This window comes from Danio rerio, chromosome 10, assembly GCF_049306965.1.
Source record: "Danio rerio strain Tuebingen ecotype United States chromosome 10, GRCz12tu, whole genome shotgun sequence".
Lineage (NCBI taxonomy): Eukaryota > Metazoa > Chordata > Actinopteri > Cypriniformes > Danionidae > Danio > Danio rerio.
The window spans coordinates 29,540,688-29,566,323 of NC_133185.1; the positions used below are offsets into that span (position 1 = coordinate 29,540,688).

Genomic DNA, 25,636 nt, shown 5'->3' on the forward strand with positions numbered 1-25,636 from the left:
ACATCGCTTTCCATCAGTAAAGCTGTCTCACATAGCACACTAGTGCAGGTTCGGTGTTTAAAAATGGTTTTCAGTGATAGAATCACCAAGGCTTTGTCCTAAAGGCAAAACTGACTCTGGAGTGTTTTGAGATGAGTAGATGTAAACAGAAAAAAGGAAGAGAATGCCATAAGTCTTCGCATCCCTGCCAGTAATGCATTTGTAATTGTAAGAGATAAACTCATCCCAGCCTCTCGTCAGTAGAAAATACACTTTACCTCCTGGCATTCAGTTGAATATAAATAAAGTTCACATTCATCTTGTGCCGTGAGGGAGTTCTGTCTGAGCTTAAAAATTCCCTACCATTTCTAAAGCGCACTTTATTTCCAACAACTTTGCCTGTCAAGGTGAAGATATGAGTTATTTCATCTTAAATCCACTAACAACATTGCCATCATCCTCTGTGTTTTTTCTAGAGGGCATCTGTCTATCTGTATTATGTTATCTCACTGCAAACCCATGACTCGGAAGCTAATTTTATGCTGTTTGGCCCTATTTGCAATGCTTTGATGTGCTAAGCAATTAAAAGTCAAGGCGTCAATATCTTTGTGTTACTAAGCCTCGTCACAATTTCTGACTGTAGTTGAGATATATCCTTTTTATGGTGTAAGGATACTAATGCTACAGTAGGTAAAGAGACTTGTGGTAAGGAGATTTATTCTGGTAGTTGACACATAAACCGTATAAAAGATCTTGAGAGGAAGGTACACCTGAAGAGAGATTTGTTAATAGAAACTGCATTTACTCTTTCGGTATGACGAGGCCCACACGGAATCTGCACACGCAGAAGTCCGCAGATTTTTTATCTACTTACTTGTGTAAATGTGTGTGAATTTCAATTTATTCTGTTTTTTAAAATTAATTTTAGTAATGTCATTGACTAAAATGAAATGTTTATTTAATTTATTTACAATGTCTTTTAGGAGATATATTACATGAGAGACTTGCTTTGTTTACCAATGTATAAGTGGATCTAATTGGATTTGAATTGTAAACATTAAATAACAATTTAACAGGTATTGTTTTTTTATTTATTTATCATGTATTAGTTTTTAACTATGATACTCCCAAAATAATTCCACATAAATCCACAGATTATCTACAAAATTCTGCGCAAAAATAGCTAAGTAATAATGCAGATTTTGTCTGGCCCTAGTTATGACTAAGCTTTCAATATTGCATGTCCGATTCCATGTAAGTGTAGCTAACAGTGATTTCCTGTTAAATTATTTATTTTCGGTTAAAAATAATTAAAACGTTTGTTTTCAAACTTACTTTGGAAATTACAAACTTGGATTTCCAGGTAGGAAAATTTAAAAGTTGTCTATAGTAAATTATAATGATACCAATACATACTTACTTCCAGTGCCATTTATATCGAAGTTGATTTTGAGCCACACCATTTTGGTGTTTTGTAATATCTAGTTTTTATGAGGTGCTCTGTTAGCCCAATGTTCAACCCCCGACCTGGAGGACCAGGACATACACAGATACACTTTGGACAATTAAGCTTACTGAATTCACCTACAGCACATGTCTTTGGACTGTGGGGGAAACCGGAGCACCCGGAGGATCCCATGCAAAAACTGGGAGAACATGCAAACTCCACACAGAAATGGCAACTAACCCAGCTGGCGCTCGAACCAATGACCTTCTTGCAGTGAGGCGAAAGCACTACCCACTGTACTACCATGTCGACCAATGATACCTATAAATGGTTAAATATATTGTTGTATAAATACCTTTGTCACATTTCTAGAACTTTACATCTACAAAGAACAGTAGACTATTTTCTTATTGTGCAATGCATTTTATGCAATCAACAGAACCTAGAGTGTATTCATGTTTCATTCTTATTAATGTAGTTTTTAAAGTGTTTGTCAGTGAACAAGTAAAAGCTTGTTGAAGGGCTCTATTCATTCACTCATTGAGAAATCATTGATTTCCAGAGCTTCAATCCACATTTTTAAATTTGCATAAAAACACACATTCGTTTCCACAATAATTTGTGAAAATGGTTTCCCAGTGGTGTTAAAAAGAGAGTTTTTTTCATTCAATAACACAATGGAAACAGGTTTGGTCACTTTCGTCATAAAGAAAGTATTAAATAAACATTAAAAATGTTAAATCAACTGAGCAATGGGTGACTGATTTGTGTGATCTGGGCGAGTTCGGAAATATGGGGAAGTAGGAAAAGGAAGGAAAAAAGACGATTGATGGAAAGAAAAAAATGCAGCGAAGGAGAACAGGAACACATTTATCTTTAATGATCACGACCCTCGCGTGAAGCTGAAGCTGCCAGCAATTTCATTAAAGACCTTGATGGTCCCCGATTGGGGTTGGGGGTCGCCGGGGGAAGCGATGGAGCCGGGACAACTTTGATTAGAGATGAATGGATGAGAGGCTGCTTTGTTGTGTGCATTTGCTTGAGTGTGTATGTGTGTGTTTTCATATGTGGAGTATGCGTCTCTTTAAAGCATACTGCTGACACTGCAGTCTAATAAACGTCTGAGACCGCACAGACAAAATGAGAATTGGTAGATTGTCATTTAGTATGCGCTATGCTTTGCTCCAATCAAAATGTCTTGGGGATGGGGAGGTCGAGGTGCTTTATCTGCAGGAGCAGGAGGGGATCATTCTCTCCACCTGCCCAAAATTAACACCTCGGGTAGGGGGGAGTCTGGCAGTTCAAAGCCAGCCTTGAAGTGGTCCCTAAATTCACCCTGCAGTAGCGCTTTGCATGTGCATATTTATGTATATATCTGTGCTTCCCAAAATTTTAAAATGTTTGATTTTGCAGCAGGACATTCCCAATGGTGCTAGCAATTAAGATATCTCATTTAAAGAACCACGATGCAGAGAGCAGAGATGGAAAGAAAGACAACAGATATCTATGATAATCCTCATTAAATGCATGTAAACAACTTTTCTTTACTGGTAAAAAAAAAAAAATGCCTCACGAGGTATTTACTGTATTTTGATGAGATCTTTTTTAAGCGCATATATTGTAATAGTTTGTGTAGAATTTATTTTAGTGGAACCAATGGCCTCTTTAATTAATGGCCTTGTGGAATAATTATAAAGAAATAGAGCTTCTTCTAGAGATTGTAAACTTCTGTTAATACCATGGTTTGGCTTACATTTCAAATCCACACTTATTCTCAAGTGCAAATCTCAGATACACAAATTTTTGTAATACAAATATAAAATAATGTCTTTATAGGCATAGCAAATGGATATAATTATTTCATGATAAATGTACAATTACAAAGTGTAATCTATAAAAATTCTAATTAAAAACATGTAAGTCTTGTCAACACTCCCAGTTGTAAGAGCAACAATTAATAACTTGACTTCTAGTTAATCATTTGGAAAAGTGACAGAAGGTAGATTTTTCCAATGAATCATCTGTTGGACTACATCGCAATCATCACAAATACTGCAGAAGACCTATTGGAACCCTTTTGGACCCAAGATTCTCAAAGAAATCAGTCAAGAAGGAAAAATCATGGTTTGGGGTTACATTCAGCAAGGGGCGTGCGAGAGATCTGCGGAGTGGATGGCAACATCAACAGCCTGAGGTATCAAGACATTTGTGCTGCCCATTTTATTACAAACCAAAGGATGGGCAAATACTTCATCAGGATAGCACTCCTTCTCATACTTTGTCAAGGTGCTCCAGGATTAGCCAGACCAGTCACCAGACATGAACTTAATTGAGCATGTCTTGGTAAGATGGAGAAGGTATTGAAGATGAATCCAAAGAAAGAGTTATTTGAGTCATTGCAGAGATGTATGGATGCAGTCCTCCAAGCTCATGCGAGTCATACACAATATTAATTCTTTTCCCACTGCACCATGACTTTATATTCTATACTGTACATTATTTCTATTTAGTGACAAGACTTTTGTCTAAGAAAAGTCAGAGCTCACTGTCCCAATAAATAATTTTTCATTTTTTACTGTTTTAACCTATAACAACAAAAGATTTACAGTACAAATAAAACAGAATACAGTCTCTAGTTCATTTTTGAATTATGAATTAAATATATAATAAACGCTTGAGATAAATAAAGGGAAAGAGAGGGTAATATAAACAAAAACGAATAGGCCTATTAAATATGAAGAAATAAGCACAAATTCTAGGAGTTTAAACATCAGTCTTTAGGCTAATAATTCTTGTCTGAATATGCTAAAAAAAAAGATTTGCATTTATTTACATTTCTAGATATGAAACCTTTCAATATATTAGTTTAAAACTTAAAACAATGTGTTTTGATTAAGTCTTAAACAATGATTAAGAATATTTTGGATAATAAAAGCATTTTTAAAAAAGCACTGTAATCCAAAAAGATTGAACAAAAGGACTGTAATTAATGAGCTACACTTTAAGTACAAATTTCCCAGAAAGATCAGGTACATCAATGTCACTTCTGCATAAACGGCTTGACAGGAAAAATATATATTTTATATCATGTATTTTTAGATTTTAAAAAAATATTTTAAACTTAATTTGTTAAGAAACCTTTATAGGGTGTCAGGATCAGTGATGATAATTATTTTATTACAAGTCTGTAAGACCTATTTGAGTTAATATTTAGATTATTTACTAAAATATATCAATTACATCTATACAAAGCTGAATGCAGTGCATAGTTTGTATTAAAAAAGGCAAAATAAACATATACAAACAATCTAGTCAATATAAACAAATTATTTAACAAAAGATGATTACAGCAGTAAAATATTTTTAGTCTTTTAATAAGCATCATATATACAAGATAGATATGGTAATAAAAGTTGTTTGTTTTGAAATTTGTGAATTCGTCCAATAATAAACAAGAAACACACATGGTTGTTGTCATTCTGTGAACTCAGCCAATCGTGTAGTTTCGGTGTCGTCATTAATTGCCTAATCTCAGAGCACTGTCGCGGTACTTTGATGCCACATGTGACATTCCGTCTGCGCAGCGTCAATCCGGACAACATTTCTAACCTGCATGCACCGCTTTAAGACAGATTTCGATCTGTCTGCGCCGCGCAGCATGAAGTTGAACGCACCTTTTATTTGTTGTTCCTAAAACTTGGGTAGACGACAAAACTTTTGTCAGGTATATCACTTATTATAATTTAGCTGATTCAGTCTTTGTGACCTTAATAGCCTTGTTTTAAAAGGGTTTAGTGAATTTAGTGATTTAGTTTAGTGATTTTAAATAAAAGTATTTTGAGTTCATAAAGTGGCTTTATGAGTCATCTGAGATGTTGGCAAACTTTTATATTAAAATAGACTTCCTGAGTGTATGAGAAGTGTGACTCATGGTCCTTCTCACTGTGCATATTACAGCTGTATATACAGTATATGTTGATGAATGGACGAGGTTATGCTGTGGTCAGACAGCCGCCAACCTCTTTAAGATTCTTTCTGGAGCTTTTTAAAGTCATATTTACCTCTCAGCAGAGAGAGGCTGTAAAACTTTACAATTTCTATCCAACTGTGAGTCACTTTTAGTCTGGCTAGTTCATTTCAGGACACAACTTTCCTTGTGCACTGTGTTTTATGAATTTCTCAATTCAAAAAAGCGTGTGATCATCTTACCTACAGAAAACATCTCAGTACTGTAGCTATGATTCCTTCCACATATTTTTCTCCACAATGTCAAGATCACCAAGATGTAAATTAATTCCAAAATATTCATAATAATATTTTGAGCTCGATTATAAATCTTTAATCCAAAACAATAGAATTAAGTGCATACCAGGGGCAGACTGGGACTAAAAATCAGCCCTGTCAGTGTAACCACATCAGCCCACATTACCACTCTGACACAGCCCCATCCACGGACACGCACATTCACTCCTTATATTGGTGTACAGATGGTGAAATAATATAAGCAGTACCATATGTAATAGATATTTAAACATTTAATGTATGTGACTGAAACAAAAACAACCCGTTTGTAACAAATTTATACAAGCAATCATTTCATTCATTCATTTCCTTTTCGGCATAGTCCCTTTATTAACATGGGATTGCCACAGCGGAATGAACCGCCAACTTATCCAGCATATGTTTTCACAGCTGATACCCTCCAAGCAGCAACCCATCACTGGGAAACCCCTATACACACACATTTACATACATGCACTACAGACATTTAGGCCTACCCAAGTGAGGGAAGCCAGGAGGAAACCCACGCCAACATGCAAACTCCACACAGAAAAGCCAACTGACCCAGCCGAGGTTAGAACCATTGACCTTCTTGCTGTGAGGCGACAGTGCTACCCACTGTGCTGCCCCCTTTCTAGATTATTTCAGTTAATTTTAAGTATTTGGCAGCGTCTGATTTTAGAGCAATTTTTTGCTTCCTCTGAGCTTTTCGGCACCGCCTTTCCTTTTTTACGGTCCATCTCTGACAATTAGCTTGTGTTGACATTCTTGCCAGATTTTGATTACGCCCACGTAACCTCTGATTGGGTCGGACCATCTCGAAACCAGCTGGCCATTGCTGATTACCAATGCTTAACATTTATATTATTATTACTATCATCATCATCATCATCATCATCATCATCATCATCATCATCATAATATTCAAATCTTGCAAGAGACAAAAGCTGCCTGCATGTAAAAACAATAAATATAATTTTTTTTTTTTTTTTTAAATAGCTTACCGGCCCACATTTGAAAAAAATGGCCAGTCCGCCCCTGGTGCATAAGCTAAGATGGAAACGCATTTACCAAATAAATTCATTGATGTGCATTAAAACAAATGAAGACCTATTTACTATTGTGGAAAATGAGCAAAAGTGGTCCTCAGCATGCAAAAACAATGATTTGATTATTCATATATCATGCTAGTTTTTTTCTCCTGAACACATGGGCTTATTTTTAGATGTTTTGTGAAGTAAATTCACAGCCTTTGATAGAAAATAACTAGCGCTTTATTTTGTCAGTATAACAAGAATGTCATGCATAGTTTTTAAAAAAATAAAAGAAGCTATTTTAGTTTTGTTTGACCAGTTAGCTTGAGTGCTAATTATAGTTTTCCTCACCCACAGATCAGAGAAAGCCAGTGTCGACGGGTTTAGCTGCTAAATCTCTCCTGCCGAAGCCGGCTCAGGCTCAGTCTGGCCTGCGTCCTCCTGGTTATTCGCGTCTCCCTCCGGCACGACTGGCTGCTTTTGGGTTCGTCCGAAGCTCCAGCGTCTCTTCTGTGTCTAGTAACCACTCCACTGACAGCACACGGAGTGACCCCTGCCGACCTGCTTACCGTAAGTTACTGAAACACAAACACACATGGGTTTTAATATGCAATAAGGTAATGTGTAGTTGGTTCTGAAAGTTTGAAACAACACTAACATTGTTTTAAAGTGTCCCTTTTTTCTATTATGCATCAGGAAATGTGATAGTTTGGTTTGGTCCTCAACAATGGGGCGATATGCAGGGATCAAGTGTTCACAATGTCTTTAAATAATGGTGAATTGTTCAAACAACTCCTGAGTCGACTCATATTTTTGAGAAACAGTAACTTTATACACGATGAACTTTCAGATTTAAACCTCAGTTGGATGTTTTCATTCAATTAGAGCTGTGTTGTTGTGCGTTCAAACTGAAGGTGGTGAGAGCCTCATAGTAACTGGCAGTCATTCATTTTCAATGGGAGCCGGCAGCAATAAGCGGCGATTCTAGGTGCATCTATGTCAGTGTGAGCGTTGAGAACAGTTGAAATCAAGTCAACTTTATGGTAATGAGCTATGACACAGTTTGGTGCAATCAATCAGAATGTAGAGGTCCACAGCTTGAGAGGTTTTCAGAGAACACAGTCACTGTGAACTAAGGTTCCGACCACAGTTGTTCCCAAGGGTTTTGATATTGCGGTGGCAGGATTTCCAGTTATTAACGATGTTGTCTTACAGGGAATTAAATAAAAAAGTTACTGGTGAGTTACTGATATGCATTATTGTTATATATGTTTTTATAAAAAGACGGAATCTCAGTTACAGAAAAAAACAGTATTGCTGCTTCAGAATATTTCAGACAAACTTGAGCTTTCATAGTTATATAAATTGAATAAAAGCCGTGCAACATTTTCATGCTGGAATGCATTTTTTTTATGCAGGAATGCAACTAATTTGCTGATGTGCTGCAACTGCCTCTTTAAATACGAGATAAATGTAGCAAATTTTGACACTCTTGCCACCTTCGGTGAGCACAGTTACACTGCATGGAAGTTAGTTTTCTCAAAAACTCATAATTGAGGCTCTTTAAATGCTCAGCAAGCTTGCTGTTATTATCATAAATACAGTAAAACAATAATTTTACAAATCAATGTATATGCATTTTATTCCTGATGGCAAAGCGGATTTTTTCAGAAGGGTTAAGTATCTTCTGGATTTCTTATGATACTAGTGTAAATTTAATACTTTTAAATGTAAACAGTACCTAAATGTATCAATACTTATTAAAAGAGCCCCAAAACATTGGATTACATTACAGTTTTTTTTTTGATGTATACATTTAGTGCTTTCGGGTTTATAAAAAGCATATTAATAATAAGATGCATTATTATTATTATACTTAAATAGAAACATAAATAAACACAAAAAAATTTCTGACAATCTGCAACAAAACCTGAGGCACCTAACCAACCACAATAATTGAATAAATGTGGATATAGAGCATATTCTTGTTCTGCAAACATACTTTTTTTAATATTATCTGCAAAAAAGCTACAGCCCATATGTTTATTATTAAAGATTTGCACCAGTTTCTCGTTAAGTATTATTCTCTTGATCACACAAAGTGAAAAGTGCTTCGTTATTTATGGAATAGTCGAATTGCACATATTTAAAAGGGAGAGATGAATTTCCTGCTCATTTTTTTGCTGTAACAATAATCTACAAAAATAGAAAAATAAATAAATAATATTACATTTTCACTAGTGGTCTCATATATCCGACCCTGTTCATGCTGCAATTTAAGATGCCATCTAAAGTGTTTGTAGCTCAGAGCATTGTTAGTCGAGATCCCGGAGGTACAGTTTACATAAAAGCATAATGCTCCACTTTTAGAGTTAATTATAAAGCAATTTGCATCATTTGATTAACTCCACCCACAAGCAGTGTGCAAATCTCCTTTAGTTAATATATTCTGCTCATAACTACAGTCCCTAACATATTCATATATGACATATTCACTGCAGCTGTGAAAAAAAAGATTTTTTCTTCTTCTCTTTGGTTGGTCTTAGCTTTAGGTCACAACGAAACTTTGTGTTTGATCCAAGTGGGCTTCTTTCATAAGCAGCTCCGTAAGTCAACACAAATAATCCTCAGTGTGATCAGAGGCTGTTCAGTTCTGCTGAAGTCGACTCCAGTCTGCTTTTAGAGGGGGGACGTCTTTGAAAATTGGCATCTGCGTTCGCCGCATGTGTTTTTAATGCGACCTACATAAGTGATGTTGGCTGGGCTTCTCCTGGTAACAGTTGACGTGGCTGCAGATTCAGGCATCCGGAGATTCATGCGTCACTGGATCAGTTATGTCATCGGGTCTTTTTATCCTGAAATCACTTGGGAAGTGGAATCCCTCTGTGTTCAGAGTCCTGGATGAATGAAGGAAACCGATGCAAGAAAAAGATATTGCAAAGTAGTTATGTGACGTGTTACAGTGAATCCAAAAAACTACAGGGCAGAAATCTTTTATTTAAAATAAATATAGCAAACTTTGGAAGTTAGTTTACAGTTATGTTTGCTGTTTATTCAAACTACTTATTTTAAATGAGCTGAAACAACACAATTCCAAGTTTTTTGAGACAAATTTATTGTTTTATGTTCAATCTACTTCATTTTGTAAAAATGAATAAGTTGTCTTAATTCCTTTATCTTGTCTCAAAACAAATCAATTGTTATTATGTATTATTGTCTTTTTATTACTTATTTTTTACTATTTCTGTTCTAAATATAATAAGTTTAATATAAATATCAACTTATTTGTTTTTATTTTTATAGTACTTGGTGTCTTAGTCTAAGACAAAATGTATAACTTTATTTTATTATTTGTTTTTATTTCATTTTATTTGCATATTTTATTAGCTTTTGGCTTTATTCATTTACTATAAACCAGAATTATTGCAGTTTACTAAATGTAAAGCCAGTCTATTTTATCACTTGAAATCAAATAAATGTTAACTAGGAAAAAATCAACACATGATCATTGTGAAAACGTACATCCGCTACATCTGGCTGCATTTTGTCTTTGAATCAATTTTTGCATTACCAGCTGACCGCTTACCTCTGTGTGGACAGCTTTTTCACTGTTACCAGATACAATACCGAGGTATGTATGTATATATATATATATATATATATATATATATATATATATATATATATATACACACACACACAAACACACACACACATACATACATACCTACATTCATACTGTACATAGATACATATATGCATACTTAAATGTGTACATATATACACTTGTATATATTCTCTAAATATTTCCCAAATGATGTTTAACAAAGCTAGGACATTTTCACAGTATATCTAATAATATTTTTTCCTCTGGAGAAAGTCTTATTTGTTTTATTTCGGCTAGAATAAAAGCAGTTTTAAATTTTTTTAAAGTCATTTTAAGGTCAAAATTATTAGCCCCTTTAAGCTAATTTTTTTTTGGATAGTCTACAGAACGAACCATCGTTATACAACATTAACTATTTATTAAGTCAACTAATTATTAGATATATTTAAGCCAGTATTAAAAGAAATATTACACTTAAAAACTAATTAGACAAAAACTATTTTAAGAAATTAAATTAAAATGAAAACAAAAATATAAACTATTTAAACTATTAATAAAAAACTACAATAATTATTTATGTAATACCAGATTGACACTGCTTAGATATAGTTTAATCATTTTTGCTTTAATTATTACCAACAACAGTTGCGCAGACACCACTCAGCTTGATAAATTACCATCTAAAGAACAACATGGAGTCATTATTAAGTACTCAAACACTTTTTGGGGCCACTGCAGACATAATTGGGGTCATAACAGTGTTTTGTGTCTGCAAAATTCCTAGCATCATTTATCTCACCATAATCATGTCCTGACATACTAGGGAGTCTGTTATGTTAGAACTCATTACTGAATTTCCATAGCAAATTTCATTCTTCTTCTTTGAAATTAGTCCTGTGATCCACTCAGCAGGGTGTGCATAAGATTTAGTACAGCCGTGTGATCCATACATGCAATGAGTGTGTGTGTGTGTGTGAGTGTGTGAAATCTATTTATAGTCACTGAATTTTCACAATCCTTCCACACTATTTAATATGTAAGTCAGAGGTGCAAATGAAATTTCTCTGAAGTGTTGAATGTGCTACAGGGCTGATTGCTGATCTGATGCTGTTTCCACTGCATATTGACTGTCTGGAGGCCTGGACCAAACAAAAAAAGCAGTCAAACACTAGATGAAACGATTCCCTTTTTGGTGTGATTGAGAATGTCATTGTTGTTTGCAATTATAAAATGGGACATATTGTAACCACTTTCATAAGATTTAACATACATCTCTGTGGTGTCCCCAGAACATGCCTGTGAAGTTTCAGCTTCAATTACATCACAAATCATTTATCATAGCTTCTCAAATATGCCCCTATTTGGATACACTCAAAAAAATAAATAAAATAAAACTTTTGTGTCTTGTTCAAATTACTTATTTAAAATAAATTGAAACAATACAATTCTTGTTGTTTTTTTTTTAATGGAGCACTTTGTTCAAGTCAATTAAGTCAATTAAATACAATTAAGTAATTTTTTTACTATTTCTGTTCTAAATATAATTATTTTAATAGATTTTTTTAAATAGAAATTTTATAGTACCTTGGGCCCTAGGCACTAAGAGTCCAAGAAAAATGCATAATTTTATTTTATTATTATTATTATTATTATATTGCATATTAATTCATTATTCATAAATAAATTCATTATTTATTTAATTGAATATTTTATTATTTTAGGTTTATTCATTTACTGAAAACCAGAGTTACTGCAGTTTACTAAATTTAAAGGCATTAAACTAAAGTCATTTTTATCACTTAAAATAAAATAAATTATTTTTAATAGGAAAAAAAATCAACACAGCCTCATTGTGAAAATGTAGCCCCGTATACATTTCTGGAAAGCATGAATTATGTAGCCAAAGCTAAAAATGGCTGCATTTAGTCCTTAAAAAGAACGCTACGTGGTGGTATGTAGTCTTACTTTCATAAAATTTAATATAAATCTCTGGTGTCCGCATTGTGCCTGTAAAGATTTAGCTCAAAATACACCTCAAATTATTTATCATAGTCCACACACAGAATAAAAAAAAAACTTTTGCTTCTAGTTTAAACTACTTACTTAAAATGAATTGAAACATCACAATTCTTAGTTGTTTTTAGGTGACAGCTTATATGTTTTATGTTCAATCCACTCAAATTATTAAAAAAACTATTAAGTAAACTTAATAATTTTGTTTTGGAACAACATGAAGCACTTGTTCGGAACCCAGCATTATTTACAGTGTATGAGCAAAAGAATTGCGTCCCTTTAAATGCAAATGAGCTGCTGTATTCCAAAAATGCATTTATCTTACTATAAATACACATCTTAGAATGTTCATGAGCAAATCAGAATAGTGCATTCATCCTGTATAGAGGAATTCATGTACATCCAGCTGAATGTTATGCATGACTCCTCAGCTGTATTGTTGCTGCATAAAGGATCCTTTTACATCAGAGATCCCCAAACTAAGGCCTGTGGGTCAAAGTTGGCCCATGGTAACCTTTGATTTGGCTCACAGTCCCATCTGAGAAGAGAGGGAGAATAATAAGTAAGGTTGGGGCGAATGCTTTCAACCGTGTTCATCATTTCTAATTTAACTTAACCTTGTTTGTTTGTTTGTTTGTTTGTTGTTTAATTGATAAACTACAAAAAAGCAAACTGAAATTACATTTTAAATAAATATTGTGAGTTTATCAGATTTTTTTTTAAATGGTCATGAAACCCATAAACACATTTTATATGTTGACATATACACTATATTTGTGTGGCACATTGCTAAAACCACACTTATGGGAAACATTTATTTCACTATCGAGTGAAAAATGGTTATTTTTGTAAATAAAAAAGCATTGAACTCCATTGTGTTATAAATTAGGTTGGTAATGTTTTATTCGATTATAAGTGCAGTATAAAATGTATTTTAAAAAGTTGCTGTCATTTTTAATACAATTAATATTTTTTTTTCTATTTATTTTTTAAATATTATTTAATTATGTAGTTAACATGTCAACTTTAGTGTAATACAGTTTGGTATATTTAGCTTTGGCCCACCAGCCTATATCAAGTTTGGTTTTTGGCCCTTCATAAAAAAGGTTTGGGTACCCCTGCTTTACATGAATAATCAGTACTCTTAATTATTTTGTCACAAGTGTATACATTTTATAAATCGCCTTAACCCTGAAACTATAGCTAAACACATATCCCTATAGCTAAACAAGGTTGTGTGCTTTAAACTTAAAGTTTGAGGTATTGACCGACTGTTGCTTTAGGCTCGGAGTTGAATCAGTGTGAAATATTGACCCAGGATTCCTGTAGACACCAATGGCCTCCCTGCGGGACCAGACGTCACAGACAGTGGATCGATACCTCAGGTCTGACTGATTGAGGCTGCTCTGCTTGTAATTGGCTGAATTGGAGAGTGTGAATGATGGCAGCAAATGCTTCTAGACTTATTAAGCTGTCGTTAGTGTTGGTGCTGCTGGATTGGTTGAGCATAGAGTCAATATCTGCCTCTCGTTTTCATCCTCGTGTTGAGGCAGTAATTGGTTATGCTTTAGGAGATGAGATCTGTCACATGGCCTTTGTTAGGTTCATGTCATGGCTTGATGTTGGTTGGAATATTTGAAGAGAGAGTTCACCAAAGTTTGTGTTACTAAATTAAATGTATGTAAAGTTTACATTATCAGCAAATAAATTTGCAATAAAGCTTAGCTTATTAAAATTAATAGCTGTTATAAAGAAATAGAATCAAGTTATCAAATCTCATTAATCATTTATTCACTGTATAACTTACACATTTTGATTAAAGAGCAACGAATAAATCTTTCATGTATTTACATTTTTATTTGATTACATTAAATAAGGTTTCACTTTAAAAATGCACACATCTAACGTTATAATGAACTAACTTTCATTATGCTTTTATGCTTGTTTAGGACAAAAATAGCTGTGTTTGAAAAAAACCCACCAAGAATGACATCTTTAGATGTTGTTATTATTAATTATGTGTATACAGTACATCTGGAAAGTATTCATAGCATTCATTCAAATTCATTACGGTTTTTTTTTTATTTGTTGCAAATTTATTAATAATAAAAACCTGAAAAAATCATACGTACATAAGTATAAGTATGTCAGTTCAAACACGCAGCCAAAACTGAGATTTTCGCTCTGCTTCAAATAACGTGTACAGAATTTGTTTGGGAAACATCATCTATTTATCACTATGGAGTGCATCAGCTGACAGTTTTGAGGATTGCATAGGAGGGGCAACTGCACCTGTAATGGAAAAGAAGGGAATCGCGCCATTTTTATATTTATTTTCATGCCTAAATAAAACAAAAGCACAGAACAGACTCACATTTAAGAGCAAGGGGCATCTGCTGGTTCAGTGATATGGGTTGCCTATAGGGAGAATCAGCTCTTTAATGTTTATTGCCACCCTTTATAGAAAGGGAAATTACCTTTATGGGATGATAGCAGGATATAACTGTAAAATATGAGAGAATCCTGGGAAAACAGGAGGGTTGACAGGTTTGGTTAAACTTAAAGTGTCATAAAGTTAGTCCATATTAGTTGTATAATCTGTGTTGGTATCTTTGAATAACGAACACAGATTTTAATGACACAAATAAGATTTCATGGCTGTGATGACTGATATTTTAATACTAATTAGATCCTATTTTGGTTTGTTTTTATATTTTCAGTTCAAAACTTTTTGTTTCCCCTCTGATCAAATTTTTGCAGTGTCAAAAGATTTCAGACACTTTTCAGCAGACTCTTATGAGGAGCATCAAACCTAGATGCAATAGGAACACTGAACTTGATGCCACAAACAGCGCAACAACTTCAAACCACCCTGGAGAATTGTCAATGTTTTTTTGTTTTGTTTTTTTATTATCAAGACATGTTATGAATAAAATAATGCAACAGACTGTTAATATTTTAAGTCAATTTGATGTACTTTGCAATCTTTTTAAGTGATTTTCTTACAATACTGTATATCAATTTACCTCTGGTAATAAGGTTTTTACATTTATTTACATTTGGTCCCACTTTATACTGTGTCGATTATACCTGTAAACTTACATGGTAACTAGATGTGTAAGTAGTATGTAACTACAGTGTATGTGCACACTGGTACATATTATTTACTTGTGTAATACTGGTGTAACTACACACAAATAACAACACACTGAAAGTATGTCTAAGTTCAAATGTGTAACAGGACATTGGTAAAAACATTTAAAAAAAGAACACATCTGTAACAAGAATACATAAGTGCATTGTGTAACAACAATATGTGCAGGTGCTTACCCACGACCACACCTGTTTGTATACCATGTACTTCTGAACACTGTATTAGAATAAGAATGGCAGAACTAATGCTGCATTAGAAGGTTTCACCTTGTGATAACAGTGTAATTACATGGTAAATCCTCAGGAACTGTCCACTCAATGTAAAGTGTAAAATGGTCACAAATTACTGTGTAACATATAAAACCTAAACCTTCGTGCAAAGTTCTGGCAAAAAAAAAAAGTATAAGTGTAGATAGAAATATACAAATGCCTGATGTTTATATGTTGTTTTAAGGTAAATTGTAGGATCACATCAGTATTTCACATTAAAGGGGTAGTTTATCAAAAACTGTTATTGATGTCCTGTTACACATTTGAACTAACATATACTATTGTGTCGTTACATGTGTGTAGTTACACCAGTATAACACAAGTAAATACTATGTATCAGTGTGTACATACACTAAAGTTACATACTACTTACACATCTAGTTAGCATGTAAGTTCACACTTCATATAAATACACTATACATTACAGTAAAATACAGTATCACTACAATAAATGATTTCATTTTTAAGTTTAGTAAAACTTTACAAAAATCTAATTACAACAAGTGTTGGATGGGATGAAACTAATCATACACATAGGATCAGCTTAAGGACAAAAAAACCTGACAAATATTTTGAAATAAATCATATGAGCAATGTTATTATGAGTGGTAATAAAGCATAACGAAGTAATTGACTCAGGTTTGCTTTTATCATTAGAAAATAATGCACACTCCGCTTTGCATTGTGTTTGCGTCTCGGGTGTGCATTACTATGGCTCTTCCTCAATTATTCCTTACTTATACACATTAATCTCTTTTTGTCTCGCTCTGTTTTTGTCCTCTTGTCTCAGCAGGGGATTGAATTGCTAATAGCTGGCTTATATTAGCCTCTGCTCTGAAAAGCAACACTCCGTTTGAAGCTGTTGGCTTCTGACTGTGAGCTTCTGAGAAACCCAGCATCGTCTGACCTTAACAAAGACCCAGACGGAGCAACTTTAAATAGAGACATCACAGTTGCACCTTCACTCTCAGAGAGGGCGCAATAAAAGATGCCATTTTTACAGCAATTTTCAGCAATTTCACATAGCACACTTTTTATCCCTCTCTCCGTCTGGGGCAGAATATCCTCTTCTTTATGCTTTTTTTTTTTAAAAAAGTCTGTGTAGATGTGATTCATCTTTGGAGATTGCTAGCTGTCAGTGTGTTGGTCTGAGCTCCCAGCTTGCATACAGGATTGATGAATGTGATCTCATGCTGCAGCCTGTCGGGATTATTCCAAAAACACTTAATTCTTTCTTTTTCTCCTTCATCTCGGTCTCTGTTCATAGTCTATAGGGGGTTTCCTCAGTGACAGTCGCTCCTTGAACAAGACTCATCCTCTGGTCTCTGGGAGATTTCAGATCTCCTCAAGTAAAATCATCAAGAGCCGGAGATTTTTAAAGTCACCAGTTTGAAGTTGTTCTAGTTAAGATGCTGGTGAAAAATGCATTCATACAGTGCACATTCACAATTTTAGCTTGAGATGCACTAACAAGCTTCAGTGCCCATGTGACCTTTCTAGCTGCAGCGAAGTAAAGTACAAGTCGTGGAAATAAAAGACACAGTCGTGCCTTTACAATGACCTTCAGTTGAGGTGACACTGCTTTCATTGATTTTCATTTGTATGAGCTCGACTTTCTAAGATGGGTTTTGTTTGTCTGAATGTCTAAAGAGCTTTCTGTGAAGTCTATGATCATGCTGACCATGCTTGATACCATGAAAAGCATTAATGTCTCTTCACAGCAAGAGGTCATTTTTAACATGTTGAAAACACACAATATTGTTCACACTGCAGTTTTGTCGTTTGCTACTTTAAATGCTTGAGCTCTTTAAAGAGAGCCTTGGAATTTAGAATTGTATCCTTTAATGCAATTTAAACCATTCCTATTTATAATTATTTATACATATTTTGGACTATGAGGGCCTCCATTATTTCAGATGACATCAAATGTTTGTAAATGTAGATCTGTTTCTACCACAACACAATTTTGAATACAAAGTACTGATACAATATCATATTGCTTGTAATTTTCTGATGGATATCACCAAAAAGAGAAGTGAATTTTTCATAGTTTTTTTTCTAGTGATGTGACGAGAGAAAGGGATGAGAAGAGACTTGATGACTTTAAGAGTCCTATCATATACCTGGTGCAATAAGGTGTAAGACATGTATGGCATGATTAGATGCCATTTTCAGACAAGCGCAACCCTAATTTTCACATTTTGCGCAGCATTTGCCACAGCTAAAAGTTGGTCTAAAGTCCAGCACAGAGCGTGTTAGTAGTGTGCCTATGTGAGTCCAATGCACTTACACATTGCTTACTACACACAGGATGTAAAGCAACACACAAATATCTTTACATATAAAAAAAATAAAGGATTAAGGATTAAAATGGCTTTTTCAGTTTATTCATGACAATTTACATTTGTATAATGTTATTATATTAGCAGTATTATTTATATGCATATTTATATTTGTTGTAATAATAACAAGTTTAGATTTTTTTTCCACTTGTCAGGTTTCAGAGACGTATGCATCATCATATGGGTTATAAGAATAGGACGTGAGTTTATATATAATTCAGTTTTTTTGACCACATTTCCTTATTGTTGTTCATTTATTTATTTGCTGGAATAAGAACTGAATTTGGAAATAGTTTTGAAACAAATCTTAGGCACTAAACAAACAAATTTAAATATGTTGGCTAATGTCTTTAGCGTACAACGCTGTTTCCTTATCCACAAAAGTGAAGGAGTAACGTCTTTACGTTTTTAAAATAGCAAAAGTGGATTCGGACTCAACCTTAATGCTTTTGTGCTATGCGCTTTAGACTTTGCACCTAGATCGTTAAAATAGAATTTGAATTAAATACAGATACTGAAATAGTGCACAGGTAGAGACAGATAGCAGTGGTCACTTAAACCAAATGCCATTCCATCATTGTTTCTACACAGAATCTATCTACACAGTGCACAGTACACAGTAATCTACACTATTTTATTAGTCCTCTTATACTCAACACAATCTCACGGCAATTCGTAACTTTTTCATTTAGTGGCTAATTCGTATGAATTCGTACGATCTAATTCGTACAATTTAGTACGATTTGCTTTTCCCCCAATGACGGTTGGGGTTAGGGGTGGGGTTAGGTGCCACGCCTCCTTTTTAAAATCGTATCATTTCGTACGACTGAAATCGTACGAATTCGTACGAATTAGCCACTAAACTAGCAAAACGTAAAATACTTACGTTTTCTCGTGAGATCAGGCTGGACTTACACATCTATATACAGCATGCTATCACGAAACGCACAATACTCATCAAAAACACAATTTTGCTGAATACTGCATTTGACTTTGCTTTGCATGTTGGTCAGATTTTATGAGTGTTTTAGTCATTTTTTTCAGCTGGATCCAATGAGCAGACTCAAAAACCAGCTAACAGCAACACATCTGGATATTTACCCCAAATTCACTAAATTGACTGACATGCTGCTTGAAGGTGATGTCGGTGTGAGCTTTGCTGCATACATTGCTGCTGTACTAATGAAATTGAACTAATTGCTTTGGCATTTGGCTAATGTGGACAGACACAGCTCTAGGCTCATTCATACAGGGTGTTTTCAGCAGTTCTGAATCGGTTCATAGATCTCTCTTATATAGGTATATATAAGAGCACTGTACCTACAGTATGTTTTCAAGGTGGGTTATGAAACATCCAGCTCCCCATCTGGACAGGTATTAATATGAAAACAATCTCTAAGGAGAACATGTGTGAACGTTGTCTGAGATCAGCATTGTTTTCTACGCTTGGGGATTTGAACCACTTACGCAGCTGTTGAGGAAAGGAAAGGAGAAAATAAGAGGAAGAATAATAATAGTGATGAAGTAAATGTGTGTTTTCATATCACAAAATCTATTAATAGTGTTATTGGATTGTTTTGTAATTAGGCATGGCCGGTATAAGATTCTGAAAGTACAATAACCTTGGATAAAAATATGAAGGTGTCATGGTATTGTGATTACTGCTCTAAAAAGGGTTCTTTTTAATGCCTGGGTAAAAAACTAAAGCTTTTTTCCCTTTGAACATAATATATTTTATTAGAAAAACATTTAAAATATTTTGTAACATGTCATTTCTTTACTATTTAAAATGGCATCTTTGTATATCTTTTCTGCTGGAGTTACTGTTGTCATGTAAAAATACATATACCTAAGGAATGGTATAGCAGAAAATGTAGGCGGTTTTAAAACCTTGACTTTTCCAAACCGTGATATACCTTGAAAACAGTTATTGCCCCATGCCTATTTGAAATACTCACTACCTTAACCACTGCTGAGCTACTTTGACTAGTTGACCACTGCTTTACTCAACTACTTTATGCACACTACAATATGCACACTACTTGTCTTATTTTATGGTAATTTATAGGGTATTTAGTTATTTGTAAAATATGTTAACAATATTTTTATTTTATTTATTTCATTTTGATTTGAGTTAAAATTCTTGACAAGCATGTTTTTAAAAATAATTTTAGTTAGTTTTCATTTTGAATACTTATATTTAATACGTTTTTGCAAAGCTTCAACTCGCTTTGCCCACTCAAGTTAAATGTTACACTAGTAGTATATCTAGTAAATATGTTCTCTGGTTATACTAAAATGCTGTAAGTTATTTAATATGATTTATATTCTATAATTATAATCATTTAGTTTATTTAAAATATTTTGATATGCTTTTTATTGTTCAGTTTTCATTTTAGTTAATTAATTTTTCTGTGCTATTGTCAATGCCACTTCATTAAATTTCAAATATTTGTCATATTAGATAAACTCACAAAATACTCCATATACTTATACAGTTGAAGTCAGAATTATTAACCCCCCTGATTTATTAGCCCCCCTGTTTATTTTTCCCCCAATTTCTGTTTATAAGAGGGTAGATTTCTTCAACACATTTATAATCATAATAGTTTTATTAACTCATTTCTAATAACTGATTTATTTTATATTTGCCATGATGACAGTAAATAATATTTTACTAGATATTTTTCAAGACACTTCTAGACAGCTTAAAGTGACATTTAAAGGTTTAACTAGGTTAATTAGGTTAACTAGGCAGGTTAGGGCAATTAGGCAAATTATTGTATAACGATAGTTTGTTCTGTAGACTATCGAAATAAAAATTGCTTAAAGGGGCTAATAATATTGTCCTTAAAATTGTGTTTAAAAAAAATTATAACTTTTTTTTATTCTAGCCAAAATAAAACAAATAAGACTTTCTCCAGAAGAAAAAAATATTATCAGACATACTGTGAAAATTTCCTTGCTCTGTTAAACAGAATTTGGGGAATATTTTAAAAAGTGTAGTTTGTAAATGCAAATAATCCAAACAGTTGCTATGCTTTTTTCATTTTCAATGTACTGTACTGGAATTGTACATGCTAATTACAATGTCATGATCTTAGACAAGAAATCCAATTGTACACATTTTTAGTGCTACAGATATGCCCTTTAAACACAACTGGTTAGTATAGGTTATGTTAGTTTAGGTTAGTTTATTATTAGGTTATGTTCGTAGGTTAGTTAATTCATCCCTAAGGAAATTTAATTTGCACAGGTGACCGTGAGACAGTTGATTCACACAGTCAAACATGCAAAAACAAAGTACAGAACACACAGTCTCACACATGATCATTTAAAAACATATCCTGTGCACCTATTGATTTAGTTTTAAAAAGCATATGGATGCGCAGCACATAATGCATCGGAGGAGCGGAGATGGAGTGCAAGTAGGAAGGTGTTGTAGAAAGTGAGGAGAGGTGGAAAGGAGGAGGAGTGAGAGCACAGATGCCATCGCTCCAGTCCGTCTCTGACTCATACACACTGCTGAGAACAGATGGTTCCTCACACTAACACACACTCACAAACACTGAAAGCGCTCCGGGTTTGTTGCTCTAGATTGCGTCGTTGTCTCATTGGTATGGTTAATAAGTGTGCATGTAAATCCCTCATCTCTCCAACTGTCAGGTTCACGCTGGGCAGTCTGAGCTCTGGGTGCTGCTGACTCACACTCACACCGAACCGCTGAGCTCTGGATCATCCCACTGCGCACTCATATGCTAATCAACTTTTCCTCTATTTTTAAACCATAGAGTGTCTCTGGGCTCCTGTCTTCATAGCAGTGCTGTGCTGAGTGTAAAGCCCCATTGAGACTAAGAATGATAACTATAAAAATGAATATAACAATAACTAGATTCCACATTAATGGGCTGTTCACACCAAGCACGATAGCTATAAATTTAAAGGTTACTTTATCTATATTTGTATCTGCCAGCACATTTTATCAATCTGTTTATTTTTTTACTTTTTGCATTACCCTCTTGTAACCAGCAGATGTCCCCAGTGTGCTACATTTTTGCACATTTAACCAGTGAATCCAGCTCATGTAATCTATTTGAACGCTTGACAATTTTCCTGTGGACAAGGGGGGCAGGGTTGGAGGGGGTTGTGTTAGGTTGCTAGGCGACCATCAGTCGTTTTCTCAAAGGATGACAAGCTGTTATTCTGTTAGTTTTATTTATGAACAGTACTGCCGTGTTGGGGTGTTCTGTTTGTCTAAAGTAATTATTCTACTGAAATGTGTATATTCCTTACAAGCTGAATGGTCAGTTCTTGTCACGTGACTTACAGTGTGCTCAACATCTGGGTGCATCTGGAAGGTGCGAGAGTGTGAGGCCACTTGCCCGCACACCTCCATTGGAAATAACAAATTTGCGATAACTCTAGAAAAGACACAATATGCAAACGTCCCTTAAACGGCTGCCGTCATTTGTGATCTCCAGCAGTTGATCTTCTTGCACCTGATTTGTTGTAGTCCTTCACAGGGCCTTTTCCTCTTAGAAAGAAACTTTCCAAAGACGTCTGTCTCTTACTCATTTTGCTGCTTCTGGCTTAATCATTGGTGCTCAGGGGCCTCATGTATCAACGCTGCGTACGCACAAAAACTTTGCGTACGCCAGGTTTCACGCTCAGAATCGCTCACGTTTGGATTTACTAACAATGAACTGAATGTGGGAATGTGCGCAGGTTCACGGCAGCTTTCTGGCAGGCGTACGCACATTTTTTGTGCGTGTCTGTTTTATTTCCATTGGCGACTCCTAGAGGCAGTTGTGTTAAATTCCTCTCTACAAAGTGTCTGAGCCTTGCAATGGCAGCTGTATGAGACGGATTCAGCAGGTATATAAGGTTTCCATACCATACATTTGACCAGCTAAACATTAAAGCACAATTTGCAGCAGTCGCCTGTTTTCCCAATGTAATCTGAGCTATCTACTGCACGCACATTGCTATAAAGACACTATCTGAAGATGAATTTGCATGCGTGAATCAGAAACACTTCCATTCAATAAATGTGCAAATAAAATATGATGCTTATCGATATGAACTTATTGATGATTCCTACTTGTCTTTCTCGTGATAAATAGTTGGCAAAATCTGATATGTAGCGAGGGAAAAAACAAGAAAGAGTTCATCAGACCCTGGATTCGAGCCGAGTTCATGCTCGAACGTATCAATTCATGATCACATGCGTCTTACGAGTAGCGCCACTGAGACTGTTAAACGTCCTGCAACATTTTACAGATATAAACCACACTATTTCTTTATTTTAATGCACTCAGTGCGATGTTCAGACCCAACTGTGTTGACCGCATCAGCTAAACTCTCCCACTCTATTTTTTTCTTTTGTTGTTAATTCTGGAGAAGAACAAACTTGCAAATAACACCGCTTTTCTCTGGTCTACCTCCGAAAGCAGCACCTCCAATTCACATTCTGTTCAAATTTTCTCTTTTTGCTTGCTTTTGCCATTGCTTTTTCGTTGGGTTTTGCCATTAGCATAGTCATTAGCATATTCATACAGGGGAGGAGGCAGGGAGGGGTTTTGTGCTCGTGCATGTTGCGCTCAGTTTCGTACATGAGGCCCCAGGTGACTGAGATGTAACCAAGAGAATACGGTCATTTAAAAAAAAAAAAGATTTTTTGAAAATAAAAAAATCGTTCAGACTCAAATAATAAATTAGAAAGAAATAATTAATGATATGTTGTGCGGCCCGGTACTAATTAATCCACGAACCGGTACTGGTGGTGGTTGAGGACCACTGATCTATCTAATCAAACAGGGATTTTAGTGGTCACAGTCAGTGTAGTGGAATTAAAACAGCAATAATTAAAATCATTTTCCCACAGAATTTTCAAAGAAGGCAACAATAAAACTATACTCAATACCTAAGGCACTTTTATTTTTAAACTTCAATTTGACAGCCTGGCTTGCATAGCTTCCATGTCATTTTTTCATTCATTTTCTTTTTGCTTTAGTCCCTTAAATAATCTCTTTATTAATCGGGGGTTGTCACAGCAGAATCAACGACCAACTTATCCAGCATATGTTTTACGCAGCGGATGACCTTCCAGCCACAACCAACATGGAAACACCCATATACTCTTGCATTCACACATACACTAAGGCCAATTTAGTTTATTCAATTCACCTGTAGCGTGTGTCTTTGGACATGTGGGAGAAACTGGAACACCCGGAGGAAACCCACGCGAACACTAGGAGAATATGCAAAAAGACCACACAGAAATGCCAACTGACCCAGCTGAGGCTCGAACCAGCAACCTTCTTGCTGTAAGGTGACAGAGCTACCCACTGCACCACCGCATGTCATTTTTTATCATTTTTATTTATCATATTGAAATAAACAATTGTCTTCATAATTCATTATCTTTTTATAATCTTTGAAAAGGGGGCTTAACATCTAGCAGTGAGCTTGTGTTAGCCCTTTGTATTTCAATGGATTTTGACTAGCTGTCAGTGTTTTATCATTTATTAATATTATTATCTCAATGGTTTCGTTTCTCTACACATTTATAGCTGTGGTCTGAACTCTGTTGATAGTTTGTTTTTTCTTTATCGTTATTGTTTTTTGTTTTTATTTAGTGTGAAAGAGCCTTAACATTACCATTCAGCTCTTTCTAAGAGTGTGCTTGCATGACAGTCTTGAAAATGTAAAAGTTTAGGTATGTGCATGACATTACAGTTTACTCACACAAACATGGTTTTCTAGTTGTCAAATAGATGGTTATGGTTCAGTTTTCAAAAAATCTTTAAACATTGTACTTTGAAACATCTCCAAATATAGCATTTTTAGGCCCCCATAACATTGTCATGTAAAAAACAGACAAAACCCACAAAAAAGTTTTCAGTATTTAATCAATGTACCCTATATATAGGCCCACACAGAATCAGCACCTGCAGAAATATGTTTATTCAGTTTATATTAGTTGAAGTAATATTATAAATGCAAATGTCTAGATGATTTATGTACAATACAGTTTGTACAGTAATGTGTTCTATCTTTTAGTGGATGTATTATGACCTGCTGTAGCTTTGTTTTCCACACAAGTGGTTCTAATTGGATTTAAATTATAAACCTTAAATAAAAGTTATTTTATTTTTATTTTACGTGTAAGTTTTCAGTCCTCAAAATTCTGCATTTTTATTAGATTTTTTTTTTTCTAATCTATTCTTTCTTTTGATATACTGTATGTTCAGATAATAATACAAAAGTATTTGAGAGGGCATGAAAGTTTTGTGAAAACGATTTACAATACTGATGAGGAAAGAAATGGAGCAACAACACTTCAAACAGGTGTTTTATTAATGCTGCTGGAAGAAAGTTTGAACAGAACTTTGCCAAACTGTTAGCTAAGAGCTTCTGAGAATGTATGCATGACTAGTGCTGGCAAGCCATGCATACTCCATCAAATTCATATATCATAAGCATTAATCTTAAACATTAATATAACATA

General features: G+C 34.5%; 1 protein-coding gene across 6 annotated transcripts in view; it reads left to right on the forward strand.

The window, feature by feature from the left end:
• mtus2a (microtubule associated tumor suppressor candidate 2a) overlaps window positions 1–25,636 on the forward strand; it is a 124,658-nt gene that overhangs the window by 67,915 nt on the left and 31,107 nt on the right. For all 6 annotated transcript variants that reach the window (XM_073914698.1, XM_073914695.1, XM_073914697.1 and 3 more), the window contains one exon: window positions 7,099–7,311. In XM_073914698.1, the coding sequence (XP_073770799.1) occupies window positions 7,099–7,311 (213 nt within the window). The remainder of the gene's footprint in view (window positions 1–7,098; window positions 7,312–25,636) is intronic.